The sequence below is a fragment of the Ranitomeya variabilis genome, chromosome 2 (assembly GCF_051348905.1).
Source record: "Ranitomeya variabilis isolate aRanVar5 chromosome 2, aRanVar5.hap1, whole genome shotgun sequence".
NCBI lineage: Eukaryota > Metazoa > Chordata > Amphibia > Anura > Dendrobatidae > Ranitomeya > Ranitomeya variabilis.
The window spans coordinates 931,946,136-931,971,936 of NC_135233.1; the positions used below are offsets into that span (position 1 = coordinate 931,946,136).

A 25,801-nucleotide genomic window follows, 5' to 3' on the forward strand; every position below is an offset into this window, starting at 1 on the left:
CCAACAGTCTATATAATAATACACAGGACTAATTAGGCTTTTTTCTTTTAAATGGTCCAAAAACTATCTTTTGGGGGGGCTCAGGCAGGTGTTTATACACAGGAAATACATACGGAAGAAACTGTGTCTTTATTACAAGGAGGGTGAAAGGCGTGTGCAAAGATTCTCACTGTTTGGGGAGTATCAAAAGTTTTGTTCTTTACTAAATAAAGAAGCAATGACTTTTTTTTACAAATCATCAAAAAAAATAAATGTCTATGGTTTGGGCTTAGCAGACAGCAACACCTTTGTGTAGAGAAAAAGGCATGGGAAATTCTTAACAAGCTGAACAAAATGATCCATATTTTGGGATCTAACAGAGGTTTGCTGTTTGTTACATGAAGAAATAACTATGTTCATAAACAGTCCAAAAATTATTATTTTATTTAGAGAGTAGAAACAGGTGAAGAAGAAATGGCTTTTCAAATAGGAGTGAAAAAAATATCCTTTTTAGGAATCCACAACATATTTGCTATTCACAACATGAATAAACAATTACAACGTTTTTTTACCAAGCCGTCCAAAAATTATCTGTTTACTTAGGTAGCAGAAACAGGCTAACTGTATTCAAAGGGAAGAAACAATTACTTTTCAAAAAAACATAAAAAAATTATCCATATTTTTGAATCATATTCATGTTGGTGTACCCTGATGAGGGAATACTTAGGGTCAGGTTTCTAGCGAAGTGGCAGCAGCAACAACCTATCAATCTAAAAATAAAACAGGGCAAGCAAGGAGACATCTGGAAGTGTAGGACCAGCTCTGGAAGTCAAGGCAGCAGGACAATATTGTAATATAAAAACAGTGGCAAGTAGCAGATGTTTTTGCTTCCTGCCGTGTTTGTTCAGCTGCAATGGCAGTGGCCGAAACAACATGTAGATGGCAAAAAGATATCTGTCATTGTAGGGGTAGCACTGGCAGCCGCAGTAGCAGCAAATTATAGATGTCATAATGGAGAGGAAATAGATGCCCGGCAGGGTTTGGGTCATCAGCACTGGATGCAGCAGTATAGAGGTCAACAAACAGGCAGGCAGATAGCATGGCTGATGTATCTGTCGGCATCAGCTGTAGATGAGTAAGAGTCAGCACTGACCAATCAATTTTGACAAATGTAAGGTTTTACAGGTTGATGGAGAAACCTGGTTCGCTTGGGTGTGACAAAGCAACTGGGGTTCATGAATACTAACCGTAACAGTACACTATAGGATTGACATGACAGTGCGTCAATAGCAAACTGAACCAATTCTTGTCACTGGTCAAATCTGCTGTGTCAGAAGTCCATGGGATCAGGGCTAAAGGTATCTACTGAAGAAAGGACACAGTGCAGGAAAGACTGAACCTGACTGTTCAGCTGGTGTGTCTCTGTTTGCTTAAATGCATCAGCAGCAGACAAAAGAACTGGTCCATCTATTATACTGTTCACTCAGCTACTTGTCCTAGCCCTGCTACAGCCTGGAGAGCATTAGCACTGCGGGTAGTGAATTCCCTTGCATTTCGTATATGGGGAGCAGAAAAGGGTCTCCTTGTCAGATATGCATTTGACAATTGTCTACTTGACTTCTACAAAGCATGTCTCTCACAACTATGCTCTTTGCAGTTTGTAAGGAGCCATCTAGAGGGAGATTTAGATCAACAGCAGCAACTTATCCACTGTTGACCTTTGTAACCCAGGCTTTTATGTGCACACGTCTGGATTTCTTGCAGAAATTTCCTGAAGAAAACCGGAAATTTTCTGCAAGAAATCTGCATTTTTTTTTGCGTTTTTTTCCATTTTTTTCGCTTTTTTTTAGCATTCTATAGGGCGTAATTAGCTTGCAGAATGCTAAAGTTTTCCAAGCGATCTGTAGCATCGCTTGGAAAACTGACTGACAAGTTGGTCACACTTGTTAAACATACTGTTTGACAAGTGTGACCAACTTTTTACTATAGATGCTGCTTATGCAGCATGTATTGTAAAATATAGAATGTTTAAGAATGATAAAAAAAATAAAAAAAATGGTTATACTCACCCTCTGCAGACAGCCGATCTCAGCGGCGTCCGTTCCTATAGATGCCGATGTGGTTCAGGACCTTCGATGACGTCGCGGCTTGTGATTGGTCGCGTGAGTCACATGAGCGGTCACGCGACCAATCACAAGACAGCGATGTCATCACAGGTCCTGAACCACACCGGCATCTATAGGAACGGAAGAGAAAGCATGCACCGGAGAGGCTGGAACACTTTGGGGGCCATCAGAGGGTGAGTATATGACTATTTTTTATTTTAATTCTTTTTTTTTTACCAATTATATGGTGCCCAGTCCGTGGAGGAGAGTCTCCTCTCCTCCACCCTGGGTACCAACCGCACATAATCTGCTTACTTCCCGCATGGTGGGCACAGCCCTGTGCAGGAAGTAAGCAGATCAATGCACTCCTAGGTGTGCGGAATCCCCGCAATTCCGCATTTTTAATGAACATGTTGCTTTTTTTTCCGCGATGCGATTTTTTCGCGGAAAAAAATGCAACATTTGCACAAAAAATGCGAAATACCCTGTAAATAATAGGAGGCATATGTTAGCGTTTTTTTCACGTTTTTATCACGTTTTTATAGCGAAAAAACGCGAAAAAAACGCGAAAAATCCTGAACGTGTGCACATGGCCTAAAAAGCTTTAAAACTGCTTGGCAGTGCTTTACATTGATTGATGTAAAGATTGATGGCATTGTGAGGAATCAATGTTGTGCCCTGTAGCTGTTGGGGTTTGGATCATATCTGTTCAAAAGAAGGATGAGGAGGTGTAAAAGGAAACAGATAATGTTGCCTTGCAGTGGAAATTGATGTAGCTCCAAGTCACTGAGGCTTTACCACCTGTTTAGGATGAAAAGGTGCAGTGCTGCCAGTTAAAACATTCACCCAGTGAGTCATTAAACTCATATATTGTTCTTGCCCATAGTTGCTGCTCCAGGTGTCTAAAGTGTAAAGCAATTTCAAACTCAAAGACGTTTGAGCACAGAACAGGCACCCATTCCTACAAGAAATAATGGCAGCTGAGTGATATCAAGCAATGTAGAGTACACATCATCATTTCTCCAAAGTCTGCTCACTCTACTAGGTGGTATGGCAGCAACTGCACCACCAGCAGGTTGAAGTACAAGTTTAGTCAGCACCCAAGTGAATTGCTGGAAACATACTCTTGTTTCCTCAACACAAATCAGAGGTCGATATTTAATGATGTGACGAAGCAGGAAAAAGTAGAGTTCTCTGTGTACCCCAAGCAGTAGTAGTGGATAACAATGATGTCAATAATAAATTTGACTACGAACCACTTGAATTTGTGACCTGGCTGACAGAAAAAAATAGTGTATGGAGAAGGGGTAGTAGGAGAACATGAGGCTTGTTCAGATTTCTAGCCATCCTGCATTTCACAAATGAGCAGGTGGTGTTGCTTCATGTGCTTCAGGTGCTGTTTCTAGTCTGTGTTAGCCTGGATGTCCACAGCTGCAAAGCCTTCAGACTGACGAAGAATCATTTGTTGACAATGTGGAAAAGTACCTCTACACCTGAGATGTCCATAACTTGCCAGCATAATGACCAGAGTTTTCAGGTGCTTTTCCACCAACAGCACATACAGCATCGCCTACTCCTGAGCCAACAGAAGTAAAAACAGATTTTGGCCCAGAGGATTATTTAATCACATGTGACGTCTGTTTTGTATTGCTGTGGCACCAACATGCACCTTTGATGACATCAACACCTCATCACTTCCATCTGTCTTGTAGGTCCTCCACAAACTCATGATCATCATCATAGTTATCATTTCTGTCTCAGCTGACAGTTTTCTATGTGTGGAAAATGTCCTGAGCTCCTTTCCTCTGCCCCTGGCTGATTCCCACCTTAAGATTTGCAGTGGTTTAGAGAACGACTCACGACTCCCAGTAGCAATTCCTCTATCACTGCCGTTGCCCCTACCACCATGACTCACAGTGCAAGCAGCATTGCGAGTAGAGATGAGCGAATTTGTTCAGAAAACGTTTGCCAATCTCAAATTCGTTACAAACGTTACACATGCGGATTCATGTTTGAATTTCCGAGTGTTTTTCCTAAAAATCTACAAAATTCGGCTAAAGTTCGCTAAATGATCAAGTTCACTAAGGGATCTTTCAAATGCCAGTGTTTCCGGTAGCAGCACGCAAAAGCTCCCCCACACTGATGACACACAGATGATATCAACACAATGTCTTGAATCGGATACTGGACAGCAATGTGTTTTGGGGTTGGTGTATACTGGAGGTATCCTGATAAGGGGTCAGTCTGACTCTAAAATGCATTGATATCCTTTATAAAAAAAAAGACATTTGCACCTTCACATGTCTTGAGACACTCTGTGAGTGGCAGCACAGCCAGGTATCTAACCCACGAGGTTACCTTACCGCAAAAGCTTCCACTCTTCACAGGCTGTCACTAGCACTCTGAAAGTCCATATTCACTTTGTGCACAACCATAGGATACATGGGGTGTTCCCAACATCATTCTGATGATTATATTGTCTACCGGATTGCCTAGCCCTTCTCAATTTGCGAGGTCTTCATTATGCATAGAAGATTAAAAAATGCAGACTGCTGAAAAAAAAAAAGCTAAACTCATATTATTCTCTCACAGTTTTATAAGTGTTCCTTCTAAATTAGAAAAATTGAAACTAGGACAATGTGGCTTTGTGGTTAGCACAAAAGTAACAATAGCATGAGATGTTTTTGTAGGACATTTGTACCAACACATACACAAACATGGACAGTTAAACAGAATTGTAATAACTCGGTAATTTGTTTTTTTACAATGTGTGGATGACGTTGCACCACATCTATTTATCCTTTTTTAATTTCTTTTACAAGCAAATCACATGAATTATTTGATCTTTAGCCATCGTGATGTACTGCATCCATCTTGTTTATATGCAACATTCCATGTCACATGTTGGTGACTCAAGCAGAAGAATATTTGAGATTATGTTTTTAGTTCATGAGCTGCTACCTTGCAATGGGAAGTTTTCTAGCCCTTTTTTTCCATGAATAATTGAAAATGACCAGTTATGTGTTTTCATCAGCACAAGTTAGGACTTTTCTCACTTCATTCAGGGCAATGGCATGCTATTAGTATTCTTTTCAGACTAATCTGGACATGAGCACAACTTATAATTCTGAGATTTTATATGGTGTTTCTTGCTGTGTGATCATTTTTTTACCCTTATGCAGAGGATGTCATTTTTACAGTCACACCATTTCTAGTCATCATTTTCTTTTTTTTCTTATGAAGTTCTATAAGCAAACCAAGGCTGACGGGAGTCCACAGCCACATGGGTGGGTCCAAAGTGTTTTCAAGAAACAAATGTCTCGTAACTTAATGTCAGTAGTAATTTTTCTGACCTCATTCAGTTTGGTGTTCTTATGCTAGAATGGAGCATTTTATCAATCTGCAGCATGGAACACACTGAGAACATATTTTAACAATTATAGTAACACAACACTATAACACAGTAGTACAAGTGGCATATGAACATAATTAGTTTTCATGTGCTAATTGCTGCTTGCTGGCTACTGTCAGCTTGCTCTACCTATGAAACCAGAGACTGGGAGCCTTTACAAATATCACAGAATTTGAATGTATTAATACATTTGATTGTTGGTAATTTTATTCTTTTTATTTAAAATTAACATTAGTTTTTTTCTCATTTGTTATAGTGCCAAAAAAGAGAATAGGAAGTGCAGCCATAGTGGTTGTAAACTTTTCTCTAGCTCTTGAAAAATTGATTGTAAATTTTGTAATCCTTTTAATCTACAGCAAAGTGACAGTTTACTAAGAATCGATCTAATGTAACGGTGACCAAAAATATATTTTTTGCAGATGTGTGTAACAAAACAAAATCTAACTGCAAGTTTTTTTAAGATATAAGATCATTTTTACTTTTTGGGTAGAGATTCTCTTTAAAAAAAAATCTCAACTTACAAAGTAATGGAATATTGCTAAAAAATGGTATAAGTTTATGTGTGGTCGGGGGTCCAAGCTGTTAATGATCATTGAATTTCACTTGCACAATGGCTACTGGGGTCCACAGGCAACTGCAGGGTGTAACCATTCAAGTGCTCATTCTTAGGATGGGTTGGGGTTGCAGAAGTTTGACCTCCACCAGCACCAATCCAAGTGATATGCCATCAGAGAGCGATATAATGTAAAAAAAATTACATAATTCATAGAGCTTATGCATCAGTTAGTTTGTGAAACAAGTAGATTGAGAAGATCGTAATTGAAGGTTTTGTGTCTTCCATCATATACAGTAAAGTCTTACCAACTACAGCTTGTAGTATAGTATACTAGCTATTGAACCCGTTCTACGCCCGGGTGGCGAGCATTTATATTGGAATATGGTCTCCATCCTGGTATGTGCTGCTCCTATCCTGTCATATGCTGCTCCATCCTGCGCCCCCATCCTGTCATGTGCTGCTCCACCGTGTCATGTGCTGCTCCATCCTGCGCCCCCATCCTGTCATGTGCTGCTCCACCGTGTCATGTGCTGCTCCATCCTGCATCCCCATCCTGTCATGTGCTGCTCCACCGTGTCATGTGCTGCTCCATCCTCATCCCCATCCTGTCATGTGCTCCCATCCTGCGCCCCCATCCTATCACGTGCTGCTCCATCCTGCGCCCCCATCAGTGCGGGCGGCTGTGCTGAGTGCGGGCGGCTGTGCTGAGTGCGGGCGGCTGTATGTGACGTGGCTGTGCTGGGTGCGGGCGGCTGTATGTGGCTGTGCTGAGTGCGGGCGGCTGTATGTGACGTGGCTGTGCTGGGTGCGGGCGGCTGTGCTGGGTGCGGCAGCTGTGGACGGCTGTGCTGGGTGCGGTGGCTGTGCTGGGTGCAGCGGCTGTGCGTGGCTGTAGGCGGCTGTGCGTGGCTGTGCTGGGTGCGGCGGCTGTGCGTGGCTGTGGGCGGCTGTGCTGGGTGCGGCGGCTGTGCTGGGTGCGGTGGCTGTGCTGGGTGCGGCGGCTGTCCGTGGCTGTAGGCGGCTGTGCGTGGCTGTGCTGGGTGCGGAGGCTGTGCATGGCTGTGGCGGCTGTGCGTGGCTGTGCTGGGTGCGGCGGCTGTCCGTGGCTGTAGGCGGCTGTGCGTGGCTGTGCTGGGTGCGGCGGCTGTGCTGGGTGCGGCGGATGTGCTGGGTGCGGCGGCTGTGCTGGGTGCGGCGGCTGTGGGTGGCTGTGCTGGGTGCAGCGGTTGTGCGTGGCTGTGGGCGGCTGTGCTGGGTGCGGCGGCTGTGGGCGGCTGTGCGTGGCTGTGCTGGGTGCGGCGACTGTGCGTGGCTGTGGCCGGCTGTGCGTGGCTGTGGGCGGCTGTGCTGGGTGCGGCGGCTGTGCTGGGTGCGGCGGCTGTCCGTGGCTGTGGGCGGCTGTGCGTGGCTGTGGGAGGCTGTGCGTGGCTGTAGGCGGCTGTGCGTGGCTGTGCTGGGTGCGGCGGCTGTGCGTGGCTGTGGGCTGTGCGTGGCTGTGGGCGGCTGTGCTGGGTGCGGCGGCTGTGGTCGGCTGTGCTGGGTGCGGCGGCTGTGCGTGGCTATGGGTGGCTGTACGCGGCTGTGCTGGGTGCGGCGGCTGTGCGTGGCTGTGGTCAGCTGTGCTGGGTGCGGCTGTGGGCGGCTGTGCTGGGTGCGGCGGCTGTGGTCGGCTGTGCTGGGTGCGGCGGCTGTGCGTGGCTATGGGTGGCTGTACGTGGCTGTGGTCGGCTGTGCTGGGTGCGGCTGTGCGTGGCTGTGGGCGGCTGTGCGTGGCTGTGGGCGGCTGTGCTGGGTGCGGCGGCTGTGCGTGGCTGTGGGCGGCTGTGCTGGGTGCGGCGGCTGTGCGTGGCTGTGGGCGGCTGTGCTGGGTGCGGCGGCTGTGCGTGGCTGTGGTCGGCTGTGCTGGGTGCGGCGGCTGTGCGTGGCTATGGGTGGCTGTGCGTGGCTGTGGGCAGCTGTGCTGGGTGCGGCGGCTGTGCGTGGCTGTGGGTGGCTGTGCGTGGCTGTGGGCAGCTGTGCTGGGTGCGGCGGCTGTGCGTGGATATGGGTGGCTGTGCGTGGCTGTGGGCAGCTGTGCTGGGTGCGGCGGCTGTGCGTGGCTGTGGGCGCCTGTGCGTGGCTGTGGGCGGCTATGGTCGGCTGTGCTGGGTGCGGCGGCTGTGCGTTGCTGTGGGCGGCTGTGCGTGGCTGTGCTGGGCGCGGCGGCTGTGCTGGGTGCGGCCATTTTCTTGGTCCTGCTCCCGGAGTCGGCGCCTGCGCAGTCCGCGCTTTCCGGCGCCATTTTCTTGAAGACACTGCAATGTGTCTTCAAGAAAATGGCGCCGGAAAGCGCGGACTGCGCAGGCGCCGATTCCGGGAGCAGGGGGACAGTCACGGCCCGGAAGCGCGTCGGTGGAACGGGTCAGGTAAGTATACTCACCCTCCGCTTCCTGGCTCGTCCCTGCTTGTCCGGTGGAGATCGCGGTGTGCGTTCAGCGCTTACGCATACCGCGATCTCCTGGGAGCGTCGCTCTGTGCGGTCCAGACTGCGCCGGCGCTTGCGCTTGCGCAGTCTATAGAGGCTTCGGACAGAGTGACGCTCCCAGCGTTATATTATAGATGTGGCAATACGTATTCTTTATTCTACAACGTTATCAACTGTGATTGTTTTGTCACAAAATAAGGTAATTTTTCTATAAAGAAATGAGTGTAATTGTATTTTGGATGCATTCTAGATTTTTAGATCACATCATGTATATAAGCATGAAAAAAAATAATTATCAGCAGCTGGGGTGAACTTTTTGGACCAAAAACACTATGAGTGGGGCAATGGCTAGAGATGGTCCACATCCTGTAGTCATAAATTGCTCAAATGCGGTGTGTTGACCCAGCTAAAGTGTATCGTAACTGGTGAGTTGTAATTTTGCCAACTATTTACGACTTCTGGCCCAAATAATTGACAGTCCAACTCGGCTACTAGTTTCATCTAATGATGTGATCAAGAGTACATATTACAGTGGCAAATCTCCCAGTGTGCCAAAACTTTTGCAACAACCCATTTTTCTTGTAATTTTAAAAAATTTAAAATATGAAAATATATGTTTTGTGTCTAAAATACAAAGGAAATGTTTCATCTTTAACTTTAGGCCTTTTAGATATTATTTAATCTTCAACTTACTTAACTGTTCACAATAACAGTAATTTTGACTATGGGTGCCCAAACTTTTATATGCCACTGTATGTCAATTTATGCAATGAGTGATCTCATATAATCAGCTTTTAATGATTACTGTTTTCTTTTTAAATTCTTTTAGATTAAGTGCCATTTCATTTAATAAATTAATAGTATAAAATATGGAACTTTGTAATTTATCTTATCAGAAAAATCATCTTTGATCCCCTCTTGGATTGGTCTCTCGTTTTCAATATTCAGGCAAAATCTGTGTCAGAGAATAAATACTATCCCATTACTGAGATTTGAGATGACATTTGCAGACACAGACATTCTGCTTCAAGTTCTACTGAAACAACAGATTTCATATAAAGTGTTTCAGATGAACTTGCAGCAGAATGTCTGCCTCTAGCTTTTACTCCTTTTTTCCTTCTCTTATACAATGTTATGAGCAGCAACTGTCATCTCATCTCAATAACGGAAAAATCTATATTCATTGAAGACAGATTTTATCCATGAGTTTAGAATTTTAAGAATGAAAGATCAGTCCAAGAGGAGAAAGAAGCACATTTCTCTAATAAGATTTACTGCAAAGTTTCTTATTTTCACATTTTATTTATTTTAAATTAAAATAAATCTGGATTTTTGCTATGATAGCAACATAATGTCCGGACAAAGACCCTCATTCTATTGATGTATCACTTAGAATATTGGGCGCAGAAGTCATGATAGAGTCTGCTGACAAAACATTGATTGTATTGAAACAGTTAAACACTGCCCAATAAGTGACACAAATAATCAAGGTGTTAGGCGCCGGGATTCTCCCGTCGCACGGGGTAGATCCCAAGCTTTGTCTGCTTCGGCGGTCTCTCCCATTCGGGCTCAACCATGGCAGGTGCTGTTCAGCATAGACGTTGGTCCCAGCATCTAGCTGAGGCTCGTGGTATACAGATGGATACTGCAGGCTCTCCAGCCATGGCCTTTGTAACCAGTGTTAAACAGGAGCAGCCTGCCACTCTGGAGCCTAAGTCCAGTGGTTTCCTTACTCAGCATGTTCGTGATGTGACAACGTCTCATTGGTGGTCGGACGCTTGCTGCATGGGTGATGTGGCAGCTCTGGATTATCCCGCATGTGATGTCTCGCCCGATTGGGCGTGAGTGTTTGGGGTGGAGCCTTATGTATAAAAAGCCCCCAGTGGCACACGCGGGCATGCTAGTATCATTTGTGCGTGGCTATGTCAGTGTAGACCCTTCCACTCTGACTGCAAGTGTCTTATGTCTGTCTAAGCTTCGGGACTGTACACTTGGCTAGGCAGCTAGCGTCAGTGGGGGCAATTAGCTGTTTGGCTTAGCATTTGTTACCTACATGCGTGCACTTAACACAGAAGAGTTTAAGAGCAAGCTCAACCCTAGTCAGGGTATTATGCTCTGAGCATCTGTTTCATTTCTGTGTGTGAGTGACACAGCTCAGTTGCAGAGCATCGGTTTCGTTTCTATATGCGAGTGACACAGCTCAGTTGCAGAGCATCTGCTTCATTTCTGCATGTGAGTTCAGTTCACGTACTTGTCCTGTGCCGTTTAACAGGACAAAGCACTTAGTACTGGTCTGCACTGTTCCTTCCTGTGGATTAACAGAGTTTGGAACTCAACGTCCTGTTCACACTGAGTGGCGTTAACCCAGTGTGTACAGGTAATTGGTCACCGTGTGTTCTGTCATTGTACACTAGCAACAGTTTTCCATTTCTGCACGGTGGACCCCGGGTTGCGATTACGCTTCTTTATTTATTTTATTTAGCGCAATCTCCCAACCCTAACACAAGGACTCTGCTACTATATTATGGTGCTCTCAGATGTCATAGGAAAAAGCTGCAGACATATTCCCTTTAAAACGACGGTTGCATTTTGAAGAACAGTCCAGGCAAAACTGCTGCATTGTATTATGTCCAATTCTAGGGTGAGTGCAGGACTTCTATCTTACTAAAGAATCATTTTTTTCTCAATTTTTTTTCAGTTAAACAACTACAAGAACAAAAACTATATTACAAATACACTAGTAAGACCACAAATGAAACCACATAATACCCTTCCCCACCCTCAATTAGCATTCTTTCGCAGACATCTCAAACATTGCTTGTTGTTTTTAATGTAAGATAATAATAATAATAATTTTATTTATATAGCGCCAACATATTCCACAGCGCTTTACAACTTATAGAGGGGACTTGTACAGACAATAGACATTACAGCATAACAGAAATCACAGTTCAAAATAGATACCAATTCACACCAAGATTCACACTTACCATAGACTTCTCTCTCTTGGTACACAAACCATTCACATATTATAGCCCAATTAGCCTAGTTTAAAATTTCCGCTTTTACAGGTAGTGAAAATTAAATCCAGTGAAGTGAAATGAACTAGGACTTCTTCGATGCCTGTGTCATGCTCTGCCCCCTCAGGACCTCCACTTGGTGCAGTTCATCATTTAGTGTCCTTTCACCTATAGAGAGAAATAATTACATTTTTCATAACATTCCTAATCCAAGTACTCTGTATTTAATTAAACAAAATATCAAAAAACCTCTAAGGCAATGATCAAATACTGTGCCATCGATTCACCCCTTCAACACCTGGCAATTTTCTGTTTTTTTTTTTCATTTTGTCTTTTCTTCCCCCTCTTACAAGAGCCATAACGCATTTTATTTTCCAACATAGCCGTATGAGTTTTTGTTGAGACGAGTTGGACTTTTGAATGACATCATTTATTTTATCATGTGATGCACTGGGAAACAGGAAAAATATTCCAAGAGCGTTGAAATTGCAAAAAAAAAAAAATGTTATTCCACAATTGCTTTTTGGGTTTTTTATTTACCATGTTCACTGTATGGTAATACTGACCTGACCATGTGATTCTCCAGGTCAGGATGAGTACGCAGATACCAAACATGTATAGTTTTTTTTAAATTATGAAAAAATTTGTAAATTTGCAAAAAAACATTTTTTGCTTTTGTCACCGTTTTCTGAGACCCATAACGTTTTTTATTCTAAAGATATGAAGCCGTGTGAGAGGTCATTTTTGCCCTGTGATGATGTTTTTACTGATAACATTTTGAGGTAGATGCAATATTTTGATCACCTCTTATTGCATTTTATTGCAATATTGCAGCAGCCCAAAAAAATTGTAATTCTGTCATTTTTTTTCGTTACGTTGTTTACCGATCTGATTCATTTACTTTAAATTTTGATAAATCAGAATTTTACAAATACAGCGCTACCAAGTATGTGTATTTTTTACTTTTTTATTTTATCTTTAATGGGGTAAAAAGGGGGTGATGTGAACGTTTGTGTTTTTTAAAATTTTTTCATATTTTAAAAAGCTTTTTTTTTCACTGTATTTAATGGTCCACTTAGGGGACTTGAAGTTGCGATCATCTGATCGCTTCTGCTATGTATAGCTAAAATTACAATCTCCTATGAATGCCAGCTATGCACTGGCTTTCCCAGGAATATCGTAATGACACGGTATGAGGGTCATCAGGAGACCCCAAGCTGTGATAACAACCCATTGGTGTGCACCGGTCACATCATGGGAACGTGAAACTAGAGATAAATACATCTATCAGAGTTTGACAGTGGCACTTAACAGGTTAACAGCTGAGGGGAGGAGCTCCACTCCACCAGCAGCTGTTAAAGGCATATGATGGCTGATTAAATCAGCCATCATGTGAGGGGACAGATGCAAGCTGAAACCACACCAAAGGCAGGGACGTGACTTTTGACGTACAGTACATGTAGGTCAAAAGTTGGGAAGCGATTAAAGGGATATCATTGAGACAATGTAAGTAGCCCTTTATGGTACACAGGCAGAGAAGCTATGATGTGACCAGCCAGGCACAGTGTTGTGTGGTCATTGCATATAGGAAGATGAGTTCCAATACCATTTGTCTTCAAGCGCACAACAGTAATTGGTTCATTTCCAGGTACTAGCAGGAATGTAAATATGGAATGAATCAACTTTTTCCACATTTTCCCTAGCAGCACTTTTATGAAGAACAGATTTTCCACAGAGGAAATTAAAAAGTACATAAAACTGGGAAACTGTGGTGTTGTTGAGAACAGCATCAGCTTTCAATGTCATTTTATAACCAGTGGCATATATACAAATAGCATTAATAGAGACTACAAAGTTACTTTCAATTAGTTCATATTTCCTCCAAGAAGACGAATGATCATTTTTGCCCAGAATAACATTTTTCACAAATAAATGTTTATTGTTACTGGTAAGTGTTCAAGTACCGTTACAACTCTCCTTTTCAACGTATGATTCATAGGCTGGCGTTTCCTCTAGTAATTTGGGGAATTTATAAGGTCAGTCATAATCTTTAGCCATTTCTCAAAAGCCAAATAATATTTTCTTTGCGTTTCTGTGGTTACAATACATATGTCACATATATTTGTTTTTGTGGTGGCTCATACGTCCTTTTGTTGAGCATTTTTCAATGTTTGTGTGTTTTTTATTTTTTTTTGCTGACATTTTCTTTCTTGTAAATAAAATATTCGGTTAAAGACAATTGATGCAGACAGCAGAAAAGCCAGAACTTTCCTCAGAGATATCTGGATTACCATCTAAATACATTCCTCATGTAAAACAGATGTATACTGTATAACATGCCGTTATCGTTTTTGTGGATGCATCACGGAGTTACAGATTAGTGCTGCATGGTTCACCCTGAGGCCTGCAAAGTATTTAGATTTGTGATCTCAAATATTTTTTTTCCTTTTTGTGACAATAAAAATCTAACTTTTATTATCCATGTTTTAGATGAATGTTCTAAAAGCAGACAAGTAGGAAGCCATGGAAGTTTCATGTGTTTCCTCTATCAATCCCCTAGGACGAGCAGCTGTCAGGTCAGCCCTCTCTGCAGAGCCTGAAGCCATCAAGAGCTGGAAGAGAAGGACAACTATACTGCAGGAGAGTGCAATCACACCAATACCTGATGGCCAGCGTATCAGAGTCAGCCGCAAATGACCTCGCTATTGATCCGAAACCACAAATTACTACTTACTCTGTCCAGTTTGGACGACCTACAAGATCTAGGTATGACCAAGCCTGGATGTAATGTGCCGGGACACATGTGGGTGTTAATTTCATTTGTCACATTCCAAGGTCACAATATATTATTTTCATTACTCATATTATGAATAAAGCCACATGCTCTAGTAATTAACATATTAAAATGGAAAAGGCAAATATTACACATAACAGCCTGCCCTTCACATGTGTTTTGTGGAAGGGCCTCTCATGTTTGACATTATGTTCTTTTATGGATAATATTGCCCAAATGTCATAGGATCTATCCAGTTTTATGCATGTAAATCGTAATCACTGTGCAATCAAAAGTTTTACACCAGATTTTTGATATATTTTCATTTTCAATCCATGGCTTTTATCAAGATAACTGCTCAGGGTGCTTTCACACCGCATTCTTCTGCACGTTCAGTGGTCCTGTCGGGGCTTATATCTGAACCCCCCACAAAATGGGATTCTGGCATATGCGCCGACGGGGCCTTTGACTGGATATGAGAAGAGAAAAAGAAACATGCATGGATACAGGGACCAGCATAAAAATTCAATATTTTATTTAGTGTATGCAAAAGCTAAAATTCATTAAAAACATTTAAAAAACACAGAATTGTGGTTCAAATGTGATTCCAGGCTGAAATATACAAAACATTATTACTAATTAAATCAAATCCTTAAAGGAGTCGTACTTTTATCACCATATTGCTTTAAATTGCAATCAGAAGTCCGTCATTTTTATCGTACGCAAAATTATGGACCGTTGTTAATCAATATTTTGGATGTGATTTTTATCAATGTTTTGTTAGTGTGTCTGTTTTCACAATCATTGTTTCATCAGAGATTTTGACTGATGAAAAAAACCTGAAAAGCTTCTCCTATACATTGCAATGTCACTCATGGACAGCACATGGACTGCACTCAGATGCCATCCCATGTTGTGTGTGCTATCTTCAAGGAACCATAAACTTCAATGGGTTATTTTGATAAGTGACATGGATCAAAAAAGGAAATGTTTCCATGATTTTTTGCAGACCACTCGATCAGCATAAACACTGATATGTGAACAGCTCCTAAGACTATAATTGGTACATTTTCTGTGGAAAAATAGACAGCTAGAAAAAAAGGTCATCTGAATGAGGCCTTACATGATAGCTCTGTCACAGAATTTTGAATTGGAGAGCAGGAGCATCAGTGAAGATGATCCCTCTTTAAACCCCATGCAAAAGAATATAGAAACATGGCAGATGCGATGTGCATGAGAACTTTCTCATCCAAAACAGGATCTGCTGCAGTTCAGAAGCACAATAGAGTATGTTCACATAAGGAAAATTTGTAGCAGAAATCTAAATAGTAGCTGCTAAAATTCATGGACATTCTACAAAAGCCTCATCACTGAGAAATATGGAATTGATAATCCAGTTTCAATAATGTCTACAAATTCTGTCATATCCCCTTATGAGGAGTAAACTGTAAAGAATATTAGAAGTTATCAGGGAGTTCCATGACCTCGATAATATGATCAGTTTTGAGTGACTTCTAAATTCTCATAATTACAGAAGTGGGTATGTAATCCTTCATATAAAGACTGCAGTCCGAGGCTCCTGTCCCCTCATCAACTCATGTAGACACATGAAATGATGGCAAATCTGAAGGATTGTGTCCTAGAAATACTGAACAGTTTTCCTTTGATTTCCTAGTAAAAAAGAAACTGCCATGGGATAATCAGCTTAGGAAAAGAAGCAATGTCATCAGATTTTAATGCATATGTAAAGCAATCTATATCATCAATAGCAGATGTAGTCGGGGAACAACATGATTACTTTTCTAACCAACTAGCAATCAACCTGATGAAGCTACTTTAATATTGGAAATCTTTTAAGACCATGACAGTACTTTAGAGGGGTCTTTCCAGAGAAATGGATGGATTCCAAGAAGGAACCCAAACCATATTCTTCCAGATGAATGAGAGACATGAACGGATGTCATTACACTTCCCTTTGTTCTCTGGTTTATGGCTGTGCCACCCAGTAAAGTTGTCCTAAATGGTCCAAACTGACATAAACTTCAAGAGAAAGAAAATGAAAATGTTATGAAAAAAAATATTTTTATGGAATGTTCTCAAACTTCAGATGTTTCTCCTTGTGACTGACAATTTTATTGTTCTCTTGAACATGGGCATTTTGAAAACCAAGATGTTTGATAGAAAACACAAAATGACTTATATCATTCTGATCAGTCTGGGGGAGGGGATACTGATAATATGTACCTTGTGTAACTACAACCCTTCCATGCCATTTGTACAGGCTTTGGGTTTTTTTTTCCGAGGATTGTTATTGCTTAAAGGATTACTAAATCCAAAATGTAATTTAGTTTAGAGAAAACAGACCATAATGACAAACATACAACAACATTGCATAGAGAACCTAGTGTTTATCCTGAGGTATGGGCTGATGATGGGTGAAGTTAAATATTAGTAATAGGTAAAATATATCCACAAATACATTAGAATTGGATTTATCTGGGAAATTGACTTGTAATGTGAGTGTTAAAGGTAAAACCCTGGCAGTGCTGGTACATGATATTATGACTATTTCATTCATACAAGACCATGCTTCTCCATTGAGTTAGGGAATGGGGAATCGGGGACCCTGCTCAAGGGATCGATCATTAGATTCTGTCAACTATTACCCAGTTTTTTTTAAAATTAAATAAAATATCATAGGAAAATAAAAATATTTCTGATGGTAGGTATAGATTTGGGCAGTAGCATAGACTGCTGTTATGATCTGGTGACCTTGGAGCCGCATGAGAGACTTTCTCAGGAGTAGGTGGTACCTGTACTGACCGCAAACCCTAAACTAACACCGCAACTAGAAGTAGCCGTGGGATGTACCTAACACGTCCTAGACACCTCGACACAGCCGGAGAACTAAATACCCCTATAGATGGAAATGGGAATTCTATCTTGCCTCAGAGCAGAACCCCAAAGGATAGGCAGCCCCCCACAAATATTGACTGTGAATATAAGAGGAAAGACACACGCAGGCAGAAATACAGGATTTAGCAAAAGAGGCACTTCTAGCTAAATAGAAAAGGATAGGACAGAATTCTAAGCGGTCAGTATTAAAATCCTAAAAATATCCACAGCAGATAATACAAATATTCCACATCTAACTAAAGACATAGAAAGTAAATCTGCATCTCCTGAGAATCCAGCATGACTAAAAAATCCAAACAAAGTCTAAGCTGGACAAAAACACAATAATTTGCACTGAATTGCAAAGCACACTGCATGTGTGCACAGAGACAAAAAACCAGACACTTATCTTATCTGAATTGGCAGCATGGCATGAAGAGCCAGAGAGAGATGCAATCCCTCCAAGTACAATGGACAAGTGGCACTGACTCATGGAGCCAGCAAACCTAAATACCTAATAGAGCTGCAATCAGCAGAAACACCTGCCCGGATTACAACCCCAAGACAACTGCACTACCACCAACAACCACCGGAGGGAGCCCAAGAGCAGAATTCACAACAGACTGCATTGCCCTGATGGGGTGGGGTATGGGTTCCACTTTTTTATTTTTATTTTAGATAAAATGTATACTTTATTAAATTCAGACAACCTGTATGCCCAAGGTCGTTGCAGATGAGTATTTGATATCTACTTTTATACTTATGGTCCAGATGTCTTTGACCCATTTATGTCCACTAATTTGTTTATGTTGTGTGGTACCTGCATGATTTACAGGACTCCTTTTGACTTATTTTTCTATGCTTAGGAAATTTTCCTTCTTTATTGTCTACCCTAACAGTTTGCTCTGTTGGCACAAGCGAGTACCACTCCTCCCAACATGGACATACTACTGATTCTGACATACTGCAGTATTTGATTTATGGTCCTATCTTTACAACATAAATCTAGCTGGTTACCTCAAAGGATAAATATGGACCTCTAAAATATTGTTATATATAGATGCAAATTTCCTAAGTACAGCAGATTGGAATGCTTTTCTCAACATTAAAGGATATCCCACATAGGAATATATTGCCCTATAGGTTTAAGTCTCCCATAAATGCAAGTAACTGTACTATTGGAATATTTCTCACTGCTGACCTCAGGTGTGGGGCCTCTATGTCACTCTCCCCCATTTATATGAATTTTCATAAAAATCTATTTTTTGTCTGAATTTAATAAAGTATACTTTTTTAATCTATAGCTGCTTTTTGCTTCCTTTCTTTTTTGAATACTATTGATGATGATGATGGAATTGCGGCCAATATAGGCCAGTCTTGTTATTTGGTTAATCTAAATGCTGCATAGGCTGTGACTGAGATGACAAAACTCACTGCACTCCACCGATATTTGTCATTTCAATGACAATCTAATTGCAACAATTCCACCCCTCAATGCTGAGTTGTCTGTGCAGTGATTGGTAGCTCCGTCATCCAGTCTGGTGAAGGGGCATGCAGAACTTTCTTTGTTTTTATTGATAGCTTGACTGTCCAATCTGAGACTGGGAGGTGCTGAGCTCTCGTCAGGTGCTCCCAGTTTCCATAATTGCTCAGCTATTTAACTTACTTGGCAGTCCCAGATAGCTGTGAGCAGTAACTTCAACTAGGTGTGGTTGGTTTACTTTGTGCCTTGCATTGCTTGTTGATGTATCGAGGCCTGACCTTGGACCTTGTTCTGACCATCTGTCTGTTTAACCCCTTTGTTCTGATTCGCTATCCTCCTGGTATTTTGATCTTGGACCGTTACCTGACCACAACTTTATCTCTTCCCTCTGATTATGACACACCTTCCTGGCTATTGATCTCGGACTCATCAATTATCCTGACTCAAGGCTTGTCTGTGAGAGTAACTCAGCATCACGCTCATCTCACCTGTTGCACACTGCACAAACAGCTCTAGGCAGGCACTTACTGCACACTTCCAAAAACCAATAACTTCACAATGTGAGCAGCATGGAGAAGTGATCAGGAGGTGGAATTTTGCACCCCATAAAATGTTATGCTCAGGGCAACTATCCCCTTGTGCCTGTCTATGCTAAATCACAGGATTTCTACTGTTGTGAATTTACCTTTTGGCTCCCTCTAGTGGCTACTAGTGATTTTACTCTGGGTATGTCTATCATCCCTTGTATGCTCACCTGGGTCGTTAGGTCAGGGGTGTTGCTATATAAGCTCCCTGGACCTTCAGTTCAATGCCTGGCAACGTTGATATCAGAGCTAATCTGTAGTGCTCTTGTCTACTGATCCTGGTTCCTGCGTGATTAAGCTAAGTCCGCTTTCTTGCTTTTTGCTATTTGTTTTTGTTTGCATTTCTGTCCAGCTTGTTCATTATCTGTATCCTTTCCTTGCTGGAAGCTCTAGGGAGGCTGGAGTTCTCCCCCCGGGCCGTTAGACGGTTCGGGGGTTCTTGAATCTCCAGTGTGGAATTTTGTTAGGGTTTTTGTTGACCATATAAGTTATCTTACTACATTCTGCTATTAGTAAGCGGGCCTCTCTTTGCTAAACCTAGTTCATCTCTGTGTTTGTCATTTCCTCTTACCTCACCGTTATTATTTGTGGGGGGCTTGTATCCTACTTTTGGGGTCTATTCTCTGGAGGCAAGAGAGGTCTTTGTTTTCCTCTTCTAGGGGTAGTTAGTCCTCCGGCTGGCGCGAGACATCTAGCGACCAACGTAGGCATGTTCCCCGGCTACTTCTAGTGTTGGCGTTAGGAGTAGATATATGGTCAACCCAGTTACCACTGCCCTATGAGCTGGATTTTTGTACTTCGCAGACTTGCTGATATCTCTGAGACCCTCGCCATTGGGGTCATAACAGTTTGCCAGGCCTGTATTAAATGTTAAATGCATTGCAGAAGCGGGATTATAAGAAAGAAAGTTCTGAGGTTTTTTTTCTCTCTCTCGTTTTTTTTTCTTTTCCCCTTTAACTCTGAGTGGCTTGTGTTTGCTGCAGACATGAATGTCCAGACCTTGATTACAAGTGTGGACCAGCTTGCTGCTCGTGTGCAGGGCATACAAGATTATGTTATCAGAAATCCTATGTCAGAACCTAAGATACCGATTCCTGAACCATTTTCCGGAGACCGATTTAAATTTAGAAATTTCAGGAATAATTGTAAATTGTTTTTGTCCCTGAGACCCTGTTCATCTGGAGACTCCGCTCAGCAAGTAAAAATTGTTATTTCTTTTTTACGGGGCGACCCTCAGGATTGGGCCTTCTCGCTGGCGCCAGGAGATCCGGCATTGGCTGACATTGATGCGTTTTTTCTGGCGCTCGGTTTGCTTTATGAGGAACCCAATCTTGAGATTCAGGCAGAAAAAGCCTTGCTGGCGATGTCTCAGGGCCAGGACGAGGCCGAAGTGTATTGCCAAAAATTTCGGAAATGGTCCGTGCTGACCCAGTGGAACGAGTGTGCATTGGCTGCAAATTTTAGAAATGGCCTTTCTGAAGCCATTAAGAATGTGATGGTGGGTTTTCCCATTCCCACAGGTCTGAATGATTCTATGGCCCTGGCTATTCAAATCGACCGGCGGTTGCGGGAGCGCAAAACCGCAAATCCTCTCATGGTGTTGTCTGAACAGGCACCTGATTTAATGCAATGTGATAGAATCCTGACTAGAAATGAGCGGAAAATTCATAGACACCAGAATGGCTTGTGTTACTACTGTGGTGATTCTACACATGTTATCTCAGCATGCTCTAAATGTCTTACTAAGGTTATTAGTCCGGTCGCCAATGGTAATTTGCAACCTAAATTTATTCTATCTGTAACTTTGATTTGCTCACTGTCATCGTATCCTGTCATGGCGTTTGTAGACTCAGGTGCTGCCCTGAGCCTTATGGATCTGTCATTTGCCAAGCGCTGCGGATTTGTGCTTGAGCCATTGGAAAATCCTATCCCTCTTAGGGGTATTGACTCTACGCCATTGGCAAAAAATAAACCGCAGTTTTGGACACAGGTTACCATGTGCATGACTCCCGAACATCGGGAGGTAATACGTTTTCTTGTTCTACATAAAATGCATGATTTGGTTGTTTTGGGTTTGCCATGGTTACAGACCCATAATCCAGTCTTGGACTGGAAGGCTATGTCAGTGTCAAGCTGGGGCTGCCATGGAATTCACGGAGATTCCCTGCCCTTGTCTATTGCATCTTCTACGCCTTCGGAAGTTCCGGCGTATTTGTCTGATTATCAGGATGTCTTCAGCGAGTCTAAGTCCAGTGCACTGCCTCCTCATAGGGAATGTGACTGTGCAATAGATTTGATTCCTGGCAGTAAGTTTCCTAAGGGGAGACTGTTTAATCTGTCGGTACCTGAACATACCGCGATGCGTTCATATATCAAGGAGTCTCTTGAGAAGGGGCATATCCGTCCTTCTTCTTCCCCTCTTGGTGCGGGATTCTTTTTTGTGGCCAAAAAGGACGGATCTTTGAGGCCTTGTATTGACTATCGGCTTTTAAATAAGATCACTGTCAAATTTCAGTATCCTTTGCCGCTGTTGTCAGATTTGTTTGCCCGGATTAAAGGTGCCAAGTGGTTCACCAAGATAGACCTTCGTGGTGCGTACAACATTGTGCGCATTAGGCAGGGCGATGAATGGAAAACCGCATTCAATACGCCCGAAGGTCATTTTGAGTACTTGGTGATGCCATTTGGGCTCTCTAATGCACCTTCAGTTTTTCAGTCCTTCATGCATGACATTTTCCGGAAGTATCTGGATACATTTTTGATTGTTTATCTGGATGATATTCTGTTTTTTTCTGATGATTGGGACTCGCATGTGGAGCAGGTCAGGATGGTTTTTGAGATTCTGCGTGAAAATTCTTTGTTTGTAAAAGGCTCAAAGTGTCTCTTTGGTGTACAGAAGGTTCCCTTTTTGGGGTTCATTTTTTCCCCTTCTGCTGTGGAGATGGATCCAGTCAAGGTCCGAGCTATTCATGATTGGACTCAACCCTCGTCAGTTAAGAGTCTTCAGAAGTTCTTGGGTTTTGCTAACTTCTACCGTCGTTTTATCGCAAATTTCTCTAGCGTTGTTAAACCGCTGACGGATATGACCAAGAAAGGCTCTGATGTAGCTAACTGGGCTCCTGCTGCCGTGGAGGCTTTCCAGGAGTTGAAACGCCGGTTTACTTCGGCGCCTGTTTTGTGCCAGCCTGACGTCTCACTTCCCTTTCAGGTTGAGGTGGATGCTTCGGAGATTGGGGCAGGGGCCGTTTTGTCGCAGAGAGGCCCTGGTTGCTCTACTATGAGACCTTGTGCCTTTTTCTCTAGGAAGTTTTCGCCGGCAGAGCGAAATTATGATGTGGGCAATCGGGAGTTGTTGGCCATGAAGTGGGCATTTGAGGAGTGGCGTCATTGGCTCGAGGGTGCTAAGCATCGTGTGGTGGTCTTGACTGATCACAAATATTTGATGTATCTCGAGTCTGCTAAACGCCTGAATCCTAGACAGGCCTGCTGGTCATTGTTTTTCTCCCGTTTTGACTTTGTGGTCTCGTATTTACCAGGTTCTAAGAATGTGAAGGCCGATGCTCTGTCTAGGAGCTTTGTGCCTGATGCTCCTGGAGTCGCTGAACCTGAGGGTATTCTTAAGGAAGGAGTTATCTTGTCAGCTATTTCTCCAGATCTGCGACGTGTGTTGCAGAGATTTCAGGCTGGTAGGCCTGACTCTTGTCCACCTGACAGATTGTTTGTGCCTGCTAAATGGACCAGCAGAGTCATTTCCGAGGTTCATTCCTCAGTGTTGGCAGGGCACCCGGGAATTTTTGGCACCAGAGATCTGGTGGCCAGGTCCTTTTGGTGGCCTTCCTTGTCAAGGGATGTGCGGTCATTTGTTCAGTCCTGTGGTACTTGTGCTCGAGCTAAGCCTTGCTGTTCTCGTGCCAGCGGGTTGCTCTTGCCCTTGCCTGTCCCGAAGAGACCTTGGACACACATCTCTATGGATTTCATTTTGGATCTTCCGGTGTCTAAGGGCATGTCTGTCATCTGGGTGATATGTGATCGTTTCTCCAAGATGGTCCATCTGGTTCCTTTGCCTAAGCTGCCTTCCTCTTCTGATCTGGTTCCTGTGTTCTTCCAGAACGTGGTTCGTTTGCACGGCATTCCTGAGAATATTGTGTCGGACAGAGGATCCCAGTTTGTTTCCAGGTTCTGGCGATCCTTTTGTGGTAGGATGGGCATTGATTTGTCGTTTTCCTCCGCTTTTCATCCACAGACTAACGGACAAACGGAACGAACTAATCAGACTCTGGAGGCGTATTTGAGGTGTTTTGTCTCTTCTGATCAGGATGATTGGGTGACCTTCTTGCCGTTGGCTGAATTTGCCCTTAATAATCGGGCTAGTTCTGCCACCTTGGTTTCGCCATTTTTCTGCAACTCCGGTTTCCATCCTCGTTTTTCCTCGGGACATGTGGAGCCTTCTGACTGTCCTGGAGTGGATTCTGTGGTGGATAGGTTGCAGCGAATCTGGAATCATGTGGTGGACAACTTGAAGTTGTCACAGGAGAAGGCTCAGCGTTTTGCCAACCGCCGCCGCGGTGTGGGTCCCCGACTTCGTGTTGGGGATTTGGTATGGCTGTCTTCTCGATTTGTTCCTATGAAGGTCTCCTCTCCCAAATTTAAGCCTCGATTCATTGGTCCTTACAGGATATTGGAGATCCTTAATCCTGTGTCCTTTCGCCTGGATCTTCCGGTGTCGTTTGCCATTCACAACGTATTTCATAGGTCCTTGTTGCGGCGGTACGTTGTGCCTGTGGTTCCTTCTGCTGAGCCTCCTGCTCCGGTGTTGGTTGAGGGCGAGTTGGAGTACGTGGTGGAGAAGATCTCAGATTCTCGTCTCTCCAGGCGGAGGCTTCAGTACCTGGTCAAGTGGAAGGGCTATGGTCAGGAGGATAATTCCTGGGTGGTCGCCTCTGATGTGCATGCGGCCGATTTAGTTCGTGCCTTTCACGCCGCTCATCCTGATCACCCTGGTGGTCTTGGTGAGGGTTCGGTGACCCCTCACTAAGGGGGGGGTACTGTTGTGAATTTACCTTTTGGCTCCCTCTAGTGGCTACTAGTGATTTTACTCTGGGTATGTCTATCATCCCTTGTATGCTCACCTGGGTCGTTAGGTCAGGGGTGTTGCTATATAAGCTCCCTGGACCTTCAGTTCAATGCCTGGCAACGTTGATATCAGAGCTAATCTGTAGTGCTCTTGTCTACTGATCCTGGTTCCTGCGTGATTAAGCTAAGTCCGCTTTCTTGCTTTTTGCTATTTGTTTTTGTTTGCATTTTTGTCCAGCTTGTTCATTATCTGTATCCTTTCCTTGCTGGAAGCTCTAGGGAGGCTGGAGTTCTCCCCCCGGGCCGTTAGACAGTTCGGGGGTTCTTGAATCTCCAGTGTGGAATTTTGTTAGGGTTTTTGTTGACCATATAAGTTATCTTACTACATTCTGCTATTAGTAAGTGGGCCTCTCTTTGCTAAACCTAGTTCATCTCTGTGTTTGTCATTTCCTCTTACCTCACCATTATTATTTGTGGGGAGCTTGTATCCTACTTTTGGGGTCTATTCTCTGGAGGCAAGAGAGGTCTTTGTTTTCCTCTTCTAGGGGTAGTTAGTCCTCCGGCTGGCGCGAGACATCTAGCGACCAACGTAGGCATGTTCCCCGGCTACTTCTAGTGTTGGCGTTAGGAGTAGATATATGGTCAACCCAGTTACCACTGCCCTATGAGCTGGATTTTTGTACTTCGCAGACTTGCTGATATCTCTGAGACCCTCGCCATTGGGGTCATAACATTCTACACAGTAAAGGTACCGTTACACTAAACAACTTACCAACGATCACGACCAGCGATACGACCTGGCCGTGATCGTTGGTAAGTCGTTGTGTGGTCGATGGGGAGCTGTCACACAGACAGCTCTCTCCAGCGACCAACGATCAGGGGAACGACTTCGGCATCATTGAAACTGTCTTCAACGATGCCGAAGTCCCCGGGTAACCAGGGTAAACATCGGGTTACTAAGCGCAGGGCCGCGCTTAGTAACCCGATATTTACCCTGGTTACCATTGTATAAGTTAAAAAAAAAACAGTATATACTCACATTCCGATGTCTGTCACGTCCCCCGGCGTCAGCTTCCCGCACTGACTGTGTCAGCACCGGCCGTAAAGCAGAGCACAGCGGTGACTTCACCGCTGTGCTTTGCTTTACGGCCGGCGCTGACAGTCAGTGCGGGAAGCTGACTGCGGGGGATGTGACAGACATCGGAATGTGAGTATGTACTGTTTTTTTTTTTTAACTTTTACAATGGTAACCAGGGTAAATATCGGGTTACTAAGCGCGGCCCTGCGCTTAGTAACCTGATGTTTACCCTGGTTACAAGTGAACACATCACTGGATCGGAGTCACACACGCCGATCCAGCGATGACAGCGGGTGATCAGCGACCAAAAAAAGGTCCTGATCATTCCCTACGACCAACGATCTGCCAGCAGGGGCCTGATCGTTAGTCGCTGTCACAC

General features: G+C 43.5%; 1 protein-coding gene across 1 annotated transcript in view; it reads left to right on the forward strand.

Moving 5' to 3' along the window:
• LOC143810029 (uncharacterized) overlaps positions 1 to 25,801 on the forward strand; it is a 479,140-nt gene that overhangs the window by 284,468 nt on the left and 168,871 nt on the right. Inside the window, exon 4 of the mRNA XM_077292939.1 lies at positions 14,097 to 14,302. Within this exon, the coding sequence (XP_077149054.1) occupies positions 14,097 to 14,302 (206 nt within the window). The remainder of the gene's footprint in view (positions 1 to 14,096; positions 14,303 to 25,801) is intronic.